A 14,672-nucleotide genomic window follows, 5' to 3' on the forward strand; every position below is an offset into this window, starting at 1 on the left:
GTTTTGCGCTGAAATCCAGACGGTACTTGTTGGTGAATGGGCCAAATAAAGAAACAATCCCTGAACTATTCTTCTCCAGTGTCCTGGCTACTTTTATGTCAGTTGAACCCATGCTAGTATCGTTTGAAAAGAGAGTCCCAATTAAGGTATTGCTCCCACTGGATTGTCCTATAGGGAAGGGTTGGGCCATTTTCTTGATGAATGATTGACCTAGATGGGCTGGGCAGGTACTCCTGGATGGTATAAGAAAGGAGGATGACCAATTCATGGGGAAAGTAGCCAGTAAGCATCATGTCTCCAAATTTATCCTCTGTATCAGCACCTGCAATGACATCCCTGGATAATGCACTAAAGCTGTTTGATGAAATAACCTCTTCTGTCCCCAAGATGTTTTTGGTCAATGGTGTTTTGTGACAGCAATAACAACCATAACTAAGATGCCGAGTTCACATTTTCTCTTTGCATTGATATGACTGGGAGTTTCCTCCTAGAAAACCTTCCCCTCACTCTGCCTATGGAGCAATCAGTTTTCACATTGTTTTCAAAAGAGGTAACAATCAAGTCCATGTTATAGGGAACTGGACAGTAGACCGTACATCCAACATATCTAAGTTCAGTCTTCTCCAATGGAAGTTGATGACAAAGTCGGAAAAGTATGTCAAGAAACTAGTGTAGCCATCAAGTTGATTTGCATATCTCAAATATAATTTTCATGATTGCCATTAATTATAGATTCTAGGTTAATTTTCCTAGTGATAAAAAGTTATTGATAGAGTGATTTGTTTTTATTTTAAGACATATATAATGGAGAAAAGCACTAAAGGAAAAGCAAGACTTTTAGCAGTTGAACATGTCAAGGGCAAGCTCTTCCAGGGGTCTCAGTGGTGTGCTCTACAAGACAAACCTCATCCTCAAGATACATTATAAACAGATGTGAGCATCTACCTAAATGATGGGGACTAAGTTACCTTCCCAAACTATAGCTGTCACTGACTGAGCATCTACTGCTTACCACCTACCTTTGTGCATTATCTCTGTGTCAAAGAGCAGGATTCAGAACGTATCGTGTATAAACACTGTTTTATGTGTCTCAGAGAACTGTCTAGCTTTGTCTAACATTCTGTGGTAGAGACGTAACTTACCCTGAGGCAATTCCTGTGCCCTGCACTATATTATCTTGTCTCACTAATGAGGATAGCTTGATATTAGTGTTAAAGCATCATTAATTTGTTGAGTTAAAACACGATCAAAGGCTAATTTGAATGCTGTTCTAATTACGTAAGTACAAAATGTCCCCTAGACGGGTCAGCTCCTGGAGAAATGTGGAGAAATTTCATCTGCTTTCAGATTGAGAAAAAAAAAATCTAGACTTCAGCTCGATAAATAGCTTCTATTAATTTAGGCACTCTATTTTTCACAAAATAATTAGTAAGTAAACACTAATTGTTGCATTTCAGAAATTCTCTATTTAAGTAGAGTTAACCTGCCATGAAGAATAAATTTTATTTGTTTTAAAGATATAGTGTGTGTGTGTGTGTGTGTGTGTGTGTGTGTGTGTGTGTGTGTAGGTTTGTGTGTTGAATATGTGTGTGTTGAGTGTGTGTGTGTTGAGTGTGTGTGTGTGTGTGTGTGTGTGTGTGTGTGTGTGTGTGTGTGTGTGTGTGCATGAGCTTTCACATGTATAGCTGCTCAGGAGAGCACATTGGATCCACTGGTGTTATAGTTGCAGGCATTTGTGAGCCTTCTTATATGGGTGCCTAGATCTGAAACCCCCTTCTCTGATAAAAGAGTGTTTGTTCTTAACTTTTGAGCCATCTTTCCAGCCCCTAATGTATTTTCTTACATGTGAGGTGTTGGAGAGGCACGGTGCTCTCAAAATCTGTAGCGCTTGTCTAGCCAAAAGAAAACCAGCATGAAGTATTTAACAAATAGATTTTGACGTGAGGCAAACTGCACATTTGTGCTTAAATGTTCTCTACCTGAATAAACACAGATGAATTACATAGGAAAAGGCATTCCCTTAAACTAAGTAGTTGTTATCTTTATTTGACTAGTTTCTATTCAAGTATGGGGAAAGAAAGTAAGTGTTTCGATAATAAGGAATTGCACTAAAATAGCATAACTCTCCAGGGATATAGAGGTCCTAGCACAGCTGGCAAAACACCTGTTTCTTGACACTATATACTTCATTATACAGGTACTGTATTCAAATTACATATTCTAATAGCTCTAGGCTGTATAATCAGGTAAAATCAGTTCAACACAGAGTAAAGTTTGTTTTTTTTTTTAATTTACTTTGAAAACTCAGATATCCTTTATGACCCTGCCTTACTCTGGAATAGAGCATATCACATAAAGAAGTTGAAAACCCAGGGGGGGGGGGTTGACATCAGATGAAGTTGACATCTGACCTCCACATGCACACACATAAACAAACATGCAATTACACACACACACACACACACACACACACACACACACACACACACACATATGCATGGACACAGACACATGTGATTTCCACTCAAACCAGAAACTGTTAATTCTATCATCACTGGCTACAGAAAGCCATCATCTTTTGCTGAACACTGTTGAAAAGGATTGGCTTCTATCAAAGTAGGAAAATTGCCCTGATAAACTTTGAAGGTAGCAGATATTAATGGAAAGACTACATAACTCAACAAAATGCAATTATCACAAATTCTTTTTCAAGCATTATACAGCAGCAGAAAATGAACCAGATAGACCTATCATCCCACAACATAAATCAAGAGTGGTTGATTTTGTTTAGTAAAACCCATATGGTTATTACCTAGTTCAGTAATTTAAACATTTTGGTATGTCAGGTTTCTTTTCACCTACTCTGTGAGGTAAGTGAAGAGATCTCCTCACCACTAAATGATTAAGAAATTTCATAAATAGTATTCTTTTTATACTACTATGAAAGATAACCTTCCAAGGTTAATACTGAATATTTCAGTTTATTAGCAAATAAACACAAAGGAAAGAATTCATATCATGTAAATTACCATTAGTTTTATTTGTATATTAACTTTAGTTTTGTTGCCACATCATTTAGAGTTAAAGTGGTGGAAAACTGTTTTGTAACCACATTCATAATGCAAGAGAGTTCATAGGAAGAACATCTTCCTTCCAGGCTGTGGTGACATATTGTTTATGATGTAAGAAATCTTGCCTGGAGATCAGAATGCAAAGCTAGTCACAGCCATAGAGGCCAGGCGGTGGTGGCACACACCTTTAATCCCATAACTCTGGAAACAGATGCAGATAGATAACTGTGAGTTCAAGGCCACAGAGGGCTGCATGAGAGTGACTCAGTCTAAAAGAGAAACAGAGCTCTCACCTTTAATCCCAGCAGTAGAGAGAATAGAAAGATCTCAGTGCAGTCTCAGAGGAAAGTCTGTTGTTTCGTGGAGAGCATTGCAGCACTGCAGAGTGAATCTGAAGAGCAGTGAAATCAGGAGCACTGTGAGGAAGGCTCCTTCAGACTTAGCACTGGTGGAGGTGAAAACTCTCAAGTGGCTTGGCTGCCTGGCTTTTCTAATCGTGAGCTTGTAACCTCAAAACTGTTCACTGGGTTTTTATTATTTGTGGTACACAAGGTTTTTACTTAATGGATTATTCTAGAAGTGATATGAAAACCAGACAAAAGAATCAAATCAGAATGAATATGTTGTGCAAATTTGATCTGACTATTCTAGTTTCTTATTAATTGTTCTGTCCCTGAAAGTGTTCAGGAATTACAAATGTTCAAACTTTCACTGACAGCTCGGTAGTCAATCACTTATCTGAGTTCGAATGGATTAATTTGAAATCAATTCTTTGCTTAGTTTTTATTAGTGCTAGTGTTCTCCTTGTTGCATACATTCATGCAAGAATCTCAGATAAAATTTAGGAAAGGCTTCTATTAAATGTGTGCCCCAATTCTTCGAGGACAGAACCATGACCCTGTAATAACAGATATCAATAATTTAGTATACAGCAACCAATCTATTAGTCAGTAATTTTTTAGAAAGCTAATTTTTATACTAACTTATTGGTCTTTAAGCCATGTGACATAAAACATTTTCTAATTTTTATTGCAGTTAACCTTTCAATCAATTATTGTTAATCTGAATAGAGAACATGGCATTTTTACTTTGCGTACAATCACTGATAAAGTATTCTAACAGGCACCATTGCTGAGATACCAGAAGTACATTCCTCCATATATGGTTTTCTAGAAACCAAAGGAAATCTGTAATACAATGAAAGTATGCATAAAAGAGATATCCACAGATGTATATATGTATACCATAGTTACTTGAAGTAAACAGTAGGTTGAAGTAAAATGGAAGATGAAATGAGAAATACGTTCATTTTTGCCTTGGCAGTTCATTATAATAATTTTTTGGGAATTTGGATTAAGAACTTGGGCCTTGTCTCCTGTACCAATTGATAACGTGAAACTCCTAGAACTCCTCAAAAGTCATGGATTGATCCAAGTTGGACATCTATACATGAGGGCAGGTCATGAAAAATTAATATTATTATGTTTAATTCAGGGCCATAGGATTCACAAGGTTTAGCTAAATGATGCTTAATTGCTAAATAAATACACGAGGAAGCAAACATCTATAAAATTGTCCCTTGGAATAACAGATCCAGATACTTAAAGATGCCAAATGCTGGCTACTTAGCTAGATAAGGTGAGTTTATCAAGTCTCCTTCAAATTATAAGTTCTTTGTATATAAGGTGGAATAATATTACATTGTATGCATTTACGTCATGATTTACTTTCTATTTTGATTCATTCATCAATGTGCATTTAAGTTAGTTTTAATTCCATAATATGATGTTTGTGAGATATGCATAAGTGAACATGGAATGAAGCTATCTTTATAAGGTTCTAATTTAATTTTTGAGCACATATGATGAGAAGTCGATGGTGGGATCACATCGTAGTCCTGCTTTTAAATTTTCAAAAGTATCTGTATAATTTTTCAAATTGTACCAACGTATTCATACCAACCTTTGTGCATACTTTTAATTTCTTTTGTCTTTGACATTTATAAACAATATATACATTAATTTTAGTGTTGTGTTTGAGAGAAAGAGAGAGAGAGAGTGCGTGCATGCATATGCATGCATGTACCATGGCTCTCTAACAAATCTCACATAAAGAGGTAATAAAACAACCTGAAAACTCGGGTTCTCTACTTTCATCCTGTGGTTCCAGGTATGAAACTGAAGTCATCAGAGTTGGGTACCAGTATCTTCACCTGAAGAGCCATCATCCCCCTGGACCTTCTCTTTTCTTTTTTTGTTATCTAACAGGTGTTCGGTAATACCTCAGTCATTGTGGGTCCCATTTTAATGACTCTGTTAATTGGAATATGGAAGAGATTAGTACTAGGTCCTTCAGAAACCTTAGCATACTGGAAGGTGAACATTAATTGTCTCTTCTAGTGGGAGCTTGGAGGGAAGAATTATGAAAGATTTGTGGACAGTGGGGCCTATGTCATGATGTTTCAGAATGGAATAAAGGACTTTAGCAGACACTGATATGTGAGCCATTTACAATATTTTGTCTAGAAATCTAGTTGTCATTTTGTTCTGATCTTAACAGATGAAGTGAAATTGAATTTAAATATAATAGACTAAGGTTTTTGACAAAGGCAACTTCAAGATAAGAATGCATTCTGACTTGTGATGAAAACACAGCTTTAACTGTTAAAGTGTTCAGGGACACTGAAGAGCAACCTGATGAGCTATACTGAGACAAAACAGCAGATACTTTGGGCAAAATCCCAATCCTTCACACTACATGTAATGAAAATCCAGATTCCTTTGCAAAAAAACCTTAACAGAAGGAGTTCCATGTTCCTAGAGGGCAACTTCTAAAGTTAATCTTTGGGAACAGCATGCAAAATTAGGTACAGATATGACTCAGTGGGGGCACACATTTCAATCTGGCAGAAAAATTTTGATGTGCTATATGCATGATACCTAGGTTATGATAGAAACTCCAAAATTTTGAAAGTGCTAAGACTGAAGGCTATTTGCCAAAGATACCTGTAGGCATGAAGTGATATTGGAACAAGAAAGAGATTGAACTACAAAATGGTGGCTTCTTAAATTCATTCGCTCCCAGTTGATCACTGTGTGAGTCCCAGATTGTAGACATGAAGGTTATAGATTTAGCTTTCCATGCTGTCACTTTGTCTTATTGTAGCCCTAGCATTTCTTGCTATGCCCCAAGTTTTCCAATTTGAAGTAGAATGTTATTTGTGTCTGTTTAAAATACGTAACTTTTTTTTCATTTCATATTTTAAAATTGTTTTGGGCTTCCTAAATTAAGTAAGTAAGAAAAGACATGCCATGGCCTGAAAATTTCAACTTCTCAAAACACAAGCTCCCTGTAACCAACCCAAAAGTTGATTTACAGGTAATGAAGAAAACAGATGAAAAGTTGATTCCTCCCTTTTTCCTCACTCTAATAGTCATGTCCTTAACTGTCAGTGGACACATGACTCACCCTCCAGAGCAATCTGCTTGAGGTCTCAAATCCTGTCATTAGCACAAAGTGGTACTCACCCATCTGCTCTGGTGGGCATGTTCAGTGATGCAGAATGAATGTGTTTCTTAACTATGAATCAAATCTACCTAACAGGGAAAAGTTGGCACATGCCCTTTCCTCTCAAAAAAAAAAACCCAAATGTTAAAAAGCAATAGTTATATGGAAATACTTGAAGAAAGGATCTGGGAGTACTGAAGACCAGTCAAAGAGAGGCAGAAATGTCTGCAACAGCCCAGGCCCTCTTTCATGACAGACAAGTCCTGAATTTGGTTTCCACTCACCCAATCCTTGCAGTAAGTAGCCTGGAAGAGCATCAGGCCAAAACAGACACTAGGAGGAGGAGAGGAACACAGGAGACCTAATTCACTACAGATGAGGCTGTCTAGATAGCAGATTCAACAGTGCTGCACTCCCTGATAAGTATGGAAGATCAGAACCCTTTTCCACCTTGGTGGAGACAAGAATCAGCCTCTCCTGGAAGATTTGAGGATCAAGACAATTTGAGACCTCAAATCATAATTTTCATGCAATCCATGGCACCACTTGGCCACGGCTCTTCTTTTGAAGCACACATCATTCTCTAAGACTAGACTGTGCCTAGGAAGGTCGATTAATGCTGTTCCCAAAGGATAGCTTTCCTTTCTTTGCTCATACAGGTAACCTCCAAGTCAGATACCACCAAAAGCAGCCTGATACCACCACGTCGATGAAGGTGTTTGTTTTGAAAAAAACATTCTACTTCTTCCTTGTGAGCATATTCAATCCAAAAAGAGACCTCACAGTTGATACTGATGTCACATAATATTCATTAAGGCTGAAGACAGCTCTGCTCTACTCAGAATTGCATTTGGATCCAGGCATCCTGAATGTCTGTGTGCTTGACAGAATTTATTGAGACACCTATGATGCTCAGCCAGCCATCGAGGGAGCAGTTCTGGAGCTCATTCCTCTCTGACTTTAAGTCTGGGGCCATCCCAAATAGCATTGTATCGTTAACCATACTGTCTAATCAGATGTCCTACAAATGAATCTTCTTGCCAAACTGTTCATGAATTCTCATTGCTGGGTACAGACAATTTCATTAGAGCTGGATCCTGAAAACACTGTCTTCAAGCAGACTTCACTGCGTAGATTCCTGAATTTGAAGGCCTGAGATCACCCACTCATTTTCCATTCAAACTTGGGCAGAAAGCACCTTTTCACGTATCCTGGAGTTTGTGATGTAATTTGTAATCATTGGCAATCCCTATTTGGTTTGCCAAATAATTGGAAGGTGCTAAGAAATAAGCTCCAGCACTATCAAATTCAATGCTTATGATTCCAGTATTACTGTCAGACAGGGAACCCTTGGATTTTACATTTGTCTCTACATGCTAGTTTAACACTCTGGTCCATGCCTCCCGTGGCCAGTAAAAAAATCAAGAGCATATTTGAATTTAAGTAATTCAATGAATATGCTAATAAGGAAGGAATTAATGAACCAAATATAGAACTCAGAAAGTATGCAATTAGAAGATAAAAATAAGTGAATGGAAATTACAAAAGATGGTTCAAGAGATATATAAAACAAAAATGATATGTCAATTTCAAATTCTAGAGGGGTGAAGGAAAAAGTATGAAAAGATGATTAAATTTCCAAAGTTAATGAAAGTCACAAATACATAAGACGATATAGAGGACAAATTATTACAAAAAGAATGTATGAGTGCTTATATACTCCATATTGAAAATAAAACATCGGAGGCCAGTACCCTCAGGAGGAAGAAACAGACAGACCTCTGAGTCTGAGGTCAGTCTGGTCTTTCTGCCTAGTGGTTCCATGTCATGCAGGACTCCATCATTGAAGAAACCACTTGACTATATTCATGTATACCAGCCCATTATGCTTTGTGGCAGTGTATATAATAAAAATTATATATGTAATAAAAGAAAATGTATAACTGAAACCTCAAAACTTATCAAGAATCAGTTATTTATAATGATTAGTGGTCTATATTATGCTGAACACACTTGACCCCATCTAGAATGTCTCCAAACAAATAGGCCAGAGAAAAAAAGAATATCTGAAAGTAGCCAAGGAAAAAATGAAAAATTAAAAACAGACATTAACATCTCATCACTGGATTTATTCTAGTAGCATTGAGAGTTAAGTGACAATAGAGAAATAACTGCAGAACACTTGTGAAATGAATTAACTAAAAATATGTGATTGGAAACATTTTTTCAACAAGGGTAAAAGAAAAGTAAGCAAGAAATTTTCTAGATAACAGAATGTTAGTTTATTACTCATAGATCTACAGAAGGAAATCTCTGTAGATGATTCTCAAATAACAAAGAAAATAAGGACAAAGAAAATCATGAAGAAGAGCATGAACCCCAGTATATTAAACAAAATTATGGGAAAATTACATCTTTGTTACTATACATGTTGAATTTCCCAAGTGGCAGAATAAACACTACCACATACCAGAGCCTATAAGAACAAACCCACTGGAAGTCATCCCAACCAATGCTCCTATACTTAATAAAAATAGTTCAAAGTTTACAGCAAGCAAATTATTGTATCACAGACATTTTTGTGGTATTTTAGTTTCCTTTTGTCTGTCTTCTCCTGACTGTGATTTACCTCCTGAGAATAACAAAATAGTTAGCTGGTGTTAACCCAGGATCTGGTTCAGGAAAACTGATCACATATAAATTATAGTTATTGTCTGTTGTAAGTTGTCTGGATTCACTCAGATCCAAAAAGCTTCAGTGAGATTCATAACCTTAATTGCATGCAGCTATATGGGCCAAAGATTATAGTAAATAACATGTAGAGCATAATAAAGCTAAGAGGACAATCCAGGAAAGAATAACTTTGAAAACCCTGGACCTTCTTGAACTTAGAAGTCTATAAACTAAATTGAGACCCAATAATGTTAAGCTTTCAACATTGTACAATCCTGACTCCGTAAAAGGCAATAATAAACATGAATTATCAAATAGTTTGAATTTAAGGAGCAACCCAACAGTGGTTAATTCCTCAAAGATTGTAGAGGGGTGTGTGTGTGTGTGTGTGTGTGTGTGTGTGTGTGTGTGTGTGTGTGTGTGTGTGTGAGTGTGTGTGCTCTTTTTGGTTTTCAGTCTCTTTGAGATCAAGTAAATGACAGCTGACATATTTGAGAAATACATGTAAACCACCAAAAGCCAAGGGTAGTGAGCACTAGAGAAAGAAGGAAGACTGCTTACAATCATTAGGCAGTTTCCTTTCAGGTTTGATTCTTCAAAATCCTTTCCCATTTCCTAGTTGATGTAACCTAATTGCTACCATTGCCCTCAGTTAAATGGGAGCAATTATACTTCCTATCAAAAACAAGGTGCCTGGATTCTTCGGTCTGAACATCCTACCAAAAATAATTCCTTCATGATTTCTCTAAAAGTCACTTTCCAAAAAAGTTTGAAGACATTATCACACAATACAAAACTCCTTGAAAGAGATTTGATCACACTTTACAATGCAAATGCAATTGATAAATATAAAGCTAACCTGCACTAGTAAACCAGGGCTAGCAGTTTGAGAGAGTAAAGACATTGGTATTAGTTGTGTGTTGAGCAAGGTTGTGTGAATAGCACACAACCAAACTTAACTTTTATTGCAAATAGCTAACCACTGTAACATACTTCTGCTGGGAAAGTATCCAAACAGCACTACCAACTGGGGACCAAAATTCTAATATCTGAACCTATGGCAGACATCATCACTCAAGGCACTTCTTTTGACAGTCATAATAAATAAATGATAGATAGATAGATAGATAGATAGATAGATAGATAGATGCTTTAACTACAGCCACTACAGCTCTTACCTATATGGAATCCTCAGACTGAAAAGAGACTGAGTTCTTGTCTCATCCCACCTGTGTACCTCACTTCATCCTGCCATATCACTTCCTCTCTGTCTATACAGACCTCCCAACCTCTATGGTTAGCTAGTGGCTAGTGCTGCCTTCTGAATTTTAAACAAGCTTTATTTGTACAGAAAAGATACCACTGCAACTGTAAGACGAAAAAAAAAAGAGAAAGAATGTGACTGTGTAAACTGTATTTTATCATACATTCTATATGCTATTTTGAAGTTGAAAACCTAGCTTTAGTCAATGACAACAAGTTTAAAACTAAAAATCATAAACAAAGATTTCTTTGATACAGAGATAAAAATAACCAAGACACAGTTTGCAATTTTTATACCTTTAAGCTTAAAAATAACAAAATAACAAATAGTTGTGACTATTGCTATAGATATATTTTCTTTGCTCGTCTCTAAAAATGTTAGAGAGTTCTAACAATCATTCCCTTATGCAGTGATATTAACATTGCATTATATATTACTATTTGCTGGAAACATGCTTGTATTTAGGATCTCACTGATACAACTTTTTTCTGCACAGAATTCTTTGCTTTTCAGTGGTTTGTTAAATACTTAATTTCAATGTAACAGTATTTTTATTTTTGAATGAGTATAAAAACAGTGTACAAAATGTTTTTGTAAAAACCAACTCCAAATTGTATTGCTGTATTCTAATATATCTCTCAAATCATATGTCTCTAGTTTTGAGAACACATTTTACTACTACTTTTGAAGGATTCTGCTAGTAAAGTAAACATAAAAATAAACCTATAACATTGCACTGACATTCAAATTTGGCTATAACAATTTTAAGCTTTACTAGTTAAGGAAAATAGCATACTTTTTTTCTTCTGTTAAGTTTACAAAAAAGATTGGAAATGTGTGGAAAAACCACTCTCTCCCACGTGTACTTTTTATAAAAGCCTCCCCAAAGTGGAATTTGCATTATTCATGCTTAAGTCAAAAAAGAGTGTTCTATAAACAGAAATCATGCCATTTCATTGAAAATTTAATACAGAAGTAAAAAGACAGGATGTGGAAACGGAGTTGTGATATAGTAACTGAGCTGAGGCTCCTTTGTTGACATCTGCTGTCGTACTGTGGTATTCGTAGGTAGCCTCATATTATTTTGGAAAATCTAAGGCCATCGCTCACCTCTGTTGTTGGTATTGCGTAATGCAATAGACTTCAAGTGTCTCTTTCTTATTTACCACTAGGTTATCCAGATCAATTTTGAGGAATTTGATCTGGAGATTGGCTATGACACCTTGACTATTGGTGATGGGGGTGAAGTTGGAGACCCAAGGACTGTCCTTCAGGTGTAAGTAGTCACTGTTTCAAAGTTGTTATTACAGTGTATCAAGAACTGAAAGCTTTACTCTCAAAGTGTCTTTCAATGCTCATTCTACCTTATACTACAAACATCACAGAATACCTTGGGAATGGTACCTAAGTAATTGGTAGCCCCTCCCCCCAGCTTTTAATGGAAATAGTTTGTTTTCTCACCATATTTCCTGATTGCCATTCTCCCTCCCTCTCCTCCTCTCAGTTCATAACCCTCCCCCAGGACACACCCTCTTCCTGCCTCTCATTAGAAATGAACAGGCATCTAGAGTCAACAACCAAACTTGACCAAATAAAATAGAATTCGATAAATCAGGAAACATCACATTGAGCATGGACAAGGCAACCCTAAAGAAGAAAAAGAGTCCCAAGAGCAGGCAAGAGAATTCGAGACACACTCTTTCGCACACTCAGCCGTCCCATAAAAATACTAAACTTAAAGCTATAATATAAACACAGAGACCTTGATACTTGACTCAGAGAGCTTTGATCTCCTGGTAGCATTTTTAACTTCAAGGAAAGAAATGGTGGCAGGAATGGATGGAATAGACTTTATTGAGCCTGTTTTCTACCAGGTGGTGGTAGCACAAGCCAGCACTCAGGAAGCAGAGGCACATGGATCTCTGTGAGCTGGAGGCCAGCCTGGTCTACAGAGTGAGTTCCGGGACAACTACAGAGCATGTCTGTTTGGAAATAAACAAAACCAAACAAAAACCAAAATGAGCCTGTTTTTCTCACTGTTGGAGACTGTGCCTGGGGACGGTATTAAATACCTCACACCCAATGAGCGTAATCAAGAAGCAGATGAAAGGAGACCACAGGTATCAGGGTCATTAATTGAAAACAATAGAACTGATTATAAATAAAGTGAGGGCATGGACAGTTGAGTGATGTACAGTTGGGCAAAGAAGAAAAATTGTGGGATGTGCTTTTATATTCCCAATGGACCAAACTATACTATAAAAAATGAGAGCTTTCTCGTTCAATGCCATTAGAAGAGTGAAATAAATGTTTTACAAGTTTTCTGTCCTCACCAATCTGTTTTATACTGTCCTTCATTGTTTACTGCATAGGCTTCAACTCTTCCTGTATTTTCCTTATTCTGAGAAATCACATCAATATTTAATAGTTTGATATGCAAGCAAACTTTGCTCTGTGTTCCTCTGTCTCCCATCAGTAAATGTTCCTCTTGAAAACAAAATTATACTTCTGAGAAAATATGATTCCTTTCCCCTAGTCAAATGGACAGTAATGCAACTTTGTCAGTTATCACAACTAAGTCATTTGGTTAACAGACTGCACATTAAAAGACTGTCTTCAAATCTAAAACGCTTTGATTAGATAACTAAATTTTTAAAATTTTTAATTAAGTATCTTTATATAATTTTCTCTCTTCCCCTTGCCCAACCATCTTCTTTCATATATACTGCTCCTTCTCAAATTCCTGTCCTCTTAGTCTTTAATTTTTATTGTTACATGCATGTATAAATGCATAAATATATATAGACAACCTACTGAGTCCATTGACTGATGCTTATATGTTTATGATTTCAAGATAGACCATTGGGATTAGATACCTAATTCGAGTCATCTCTGGGGAAGACTTCAACTTACTCAGTCAGCATTCCTTAATTGCTTGAAGCTCTTTGTCTGGGATGGAGGCCCAAGAGTTTTACCTCTTCCATGACAACATGTCTATTACTTTTGTGATTATTTTGATGTATAGACAGCCATGCTGTTAGGGTATCATGGATATAGGTTCCACACTATTTCTAGGAGACATGAACTCACAGTAGACTTCCTGATCATCTGTATGATTCTCAAAATCTTCCCTCCCCCTATTTCATGAGCCTTAGGTGCAGGAGCTGTGTTGTAGGTATATCCAATAGGTCTGCATCCCCATGGCTAGTTATTCTCTGCTTTTTTTTCTTTTTAATTAGAAAGAAAATTATTTTACATATCAATCCCAGGTCCCTCCCCCCCCCCAAGTAAAGCCCTACCTATCCCACCCATACCCTTTCTGCTCCCCAGGGAGGGTGAGGCCTTCCATAGGGGGGTCTTCAAATTCTGTCATATTCTTTGGGATAGGGCCTAGGCTATCCCCCTTGTGTCTAGGCTCAGGGAGTATCCCTCTATGTGGGATGGGCTATTCTCTGCTTTTTTAATTCATTGTGGTTTTCTGTAGTGGTATCTGTCTTCTATGAAGGGAAACACCTTTGATGAGGAATGGGAGCTATACTTATAAGGATTTAGAATGAAGTTAGAAATTATGCTGATTTAGAAAACGATGTATGGCCGGGCGTTGGTGGCGCACACCTTTAATCCCAGCACTCAGGAGGCAGAGGCAGGTGGATCTCTGTGAGTTCGAGGCCAGCCTGGTCTCCAGAGCGAGTGCCAGGACAGGCTCCAAAGCTACACAGAGAAAACCTGTCTTTAAAAACCAAAAAATAAAAGAAAGAAAGAAAGAAAGAAAGAAAGAAAGAAAGAAAGAAAGAAAACAATGTATGGAGGTTCTACTTTAAGATCTCTGCCCTCTTGAACCATAGCAAGCAACTTGAAACATAGATAACCAGTACCAGACATTACATTCTGTTGACTGGGCATTAAACCCACTTAAACAACTCTTGACTGCTACCAAGATATCAGGGACAGCACCATTGCCTATCTAGGGATATTTTGCCATTGAGGCTGTAGTTTTGATTCACAGGCATGGCATCACAGTTGGGTAGGACTATTGCTAGAGTTCTTCCTTTGGCAGCATGTATAGTGCCTACTTTCTGGTACCATGAATGCTAGTTCTCTTGGAGGAGGCTTTCAAGTCATATCCAGGTCTAATCCTCCAGTTCTTGCATTTTGAA

General features: G+C 37.1%; 1 protein-coding gene across 3 annotated transcripts in view; it reads left to right on the forward strand.

Moving 5' to 3' along the window:
• Window positions 1-14,672, forward strand: part of LOC100774887 (CUB and sushi domain-containing protein 3) — a 1,055,385-nt gene that overhangs the window by 509,806 nt on the left and 530,907 nt on the right. For all 3 annotated transcript variants that reach the window (XM_027431430.2, XM_027431431.2, XM_027431432.2), the window contains one exon: window positions 11,688-11,791. In XM_027431430.2, the coding sequence (XP_027287231.1) occupies window positions 11,688-11,791 (104 nt within the window). The remainder of the gene's footprint in view (window positions 1-11,687; window positions 11,792-14,672) is intronic.

Source organism: Cricetulus griseus, chromosome 10 (genome assembly GCF_003668045.3).
Source record: "Cricetulus griseus strain 17A/GY chromosome 10, alternate assembly CriGri-PICRH-1.0, whole genome shotgun sequence".
Taxonomy (NCBI): Eukaryota; Metazoa; Chordata; class Mammalia; order Rodentia; family Cricetidae; genus Cricetulus; species Cricetulus griseus.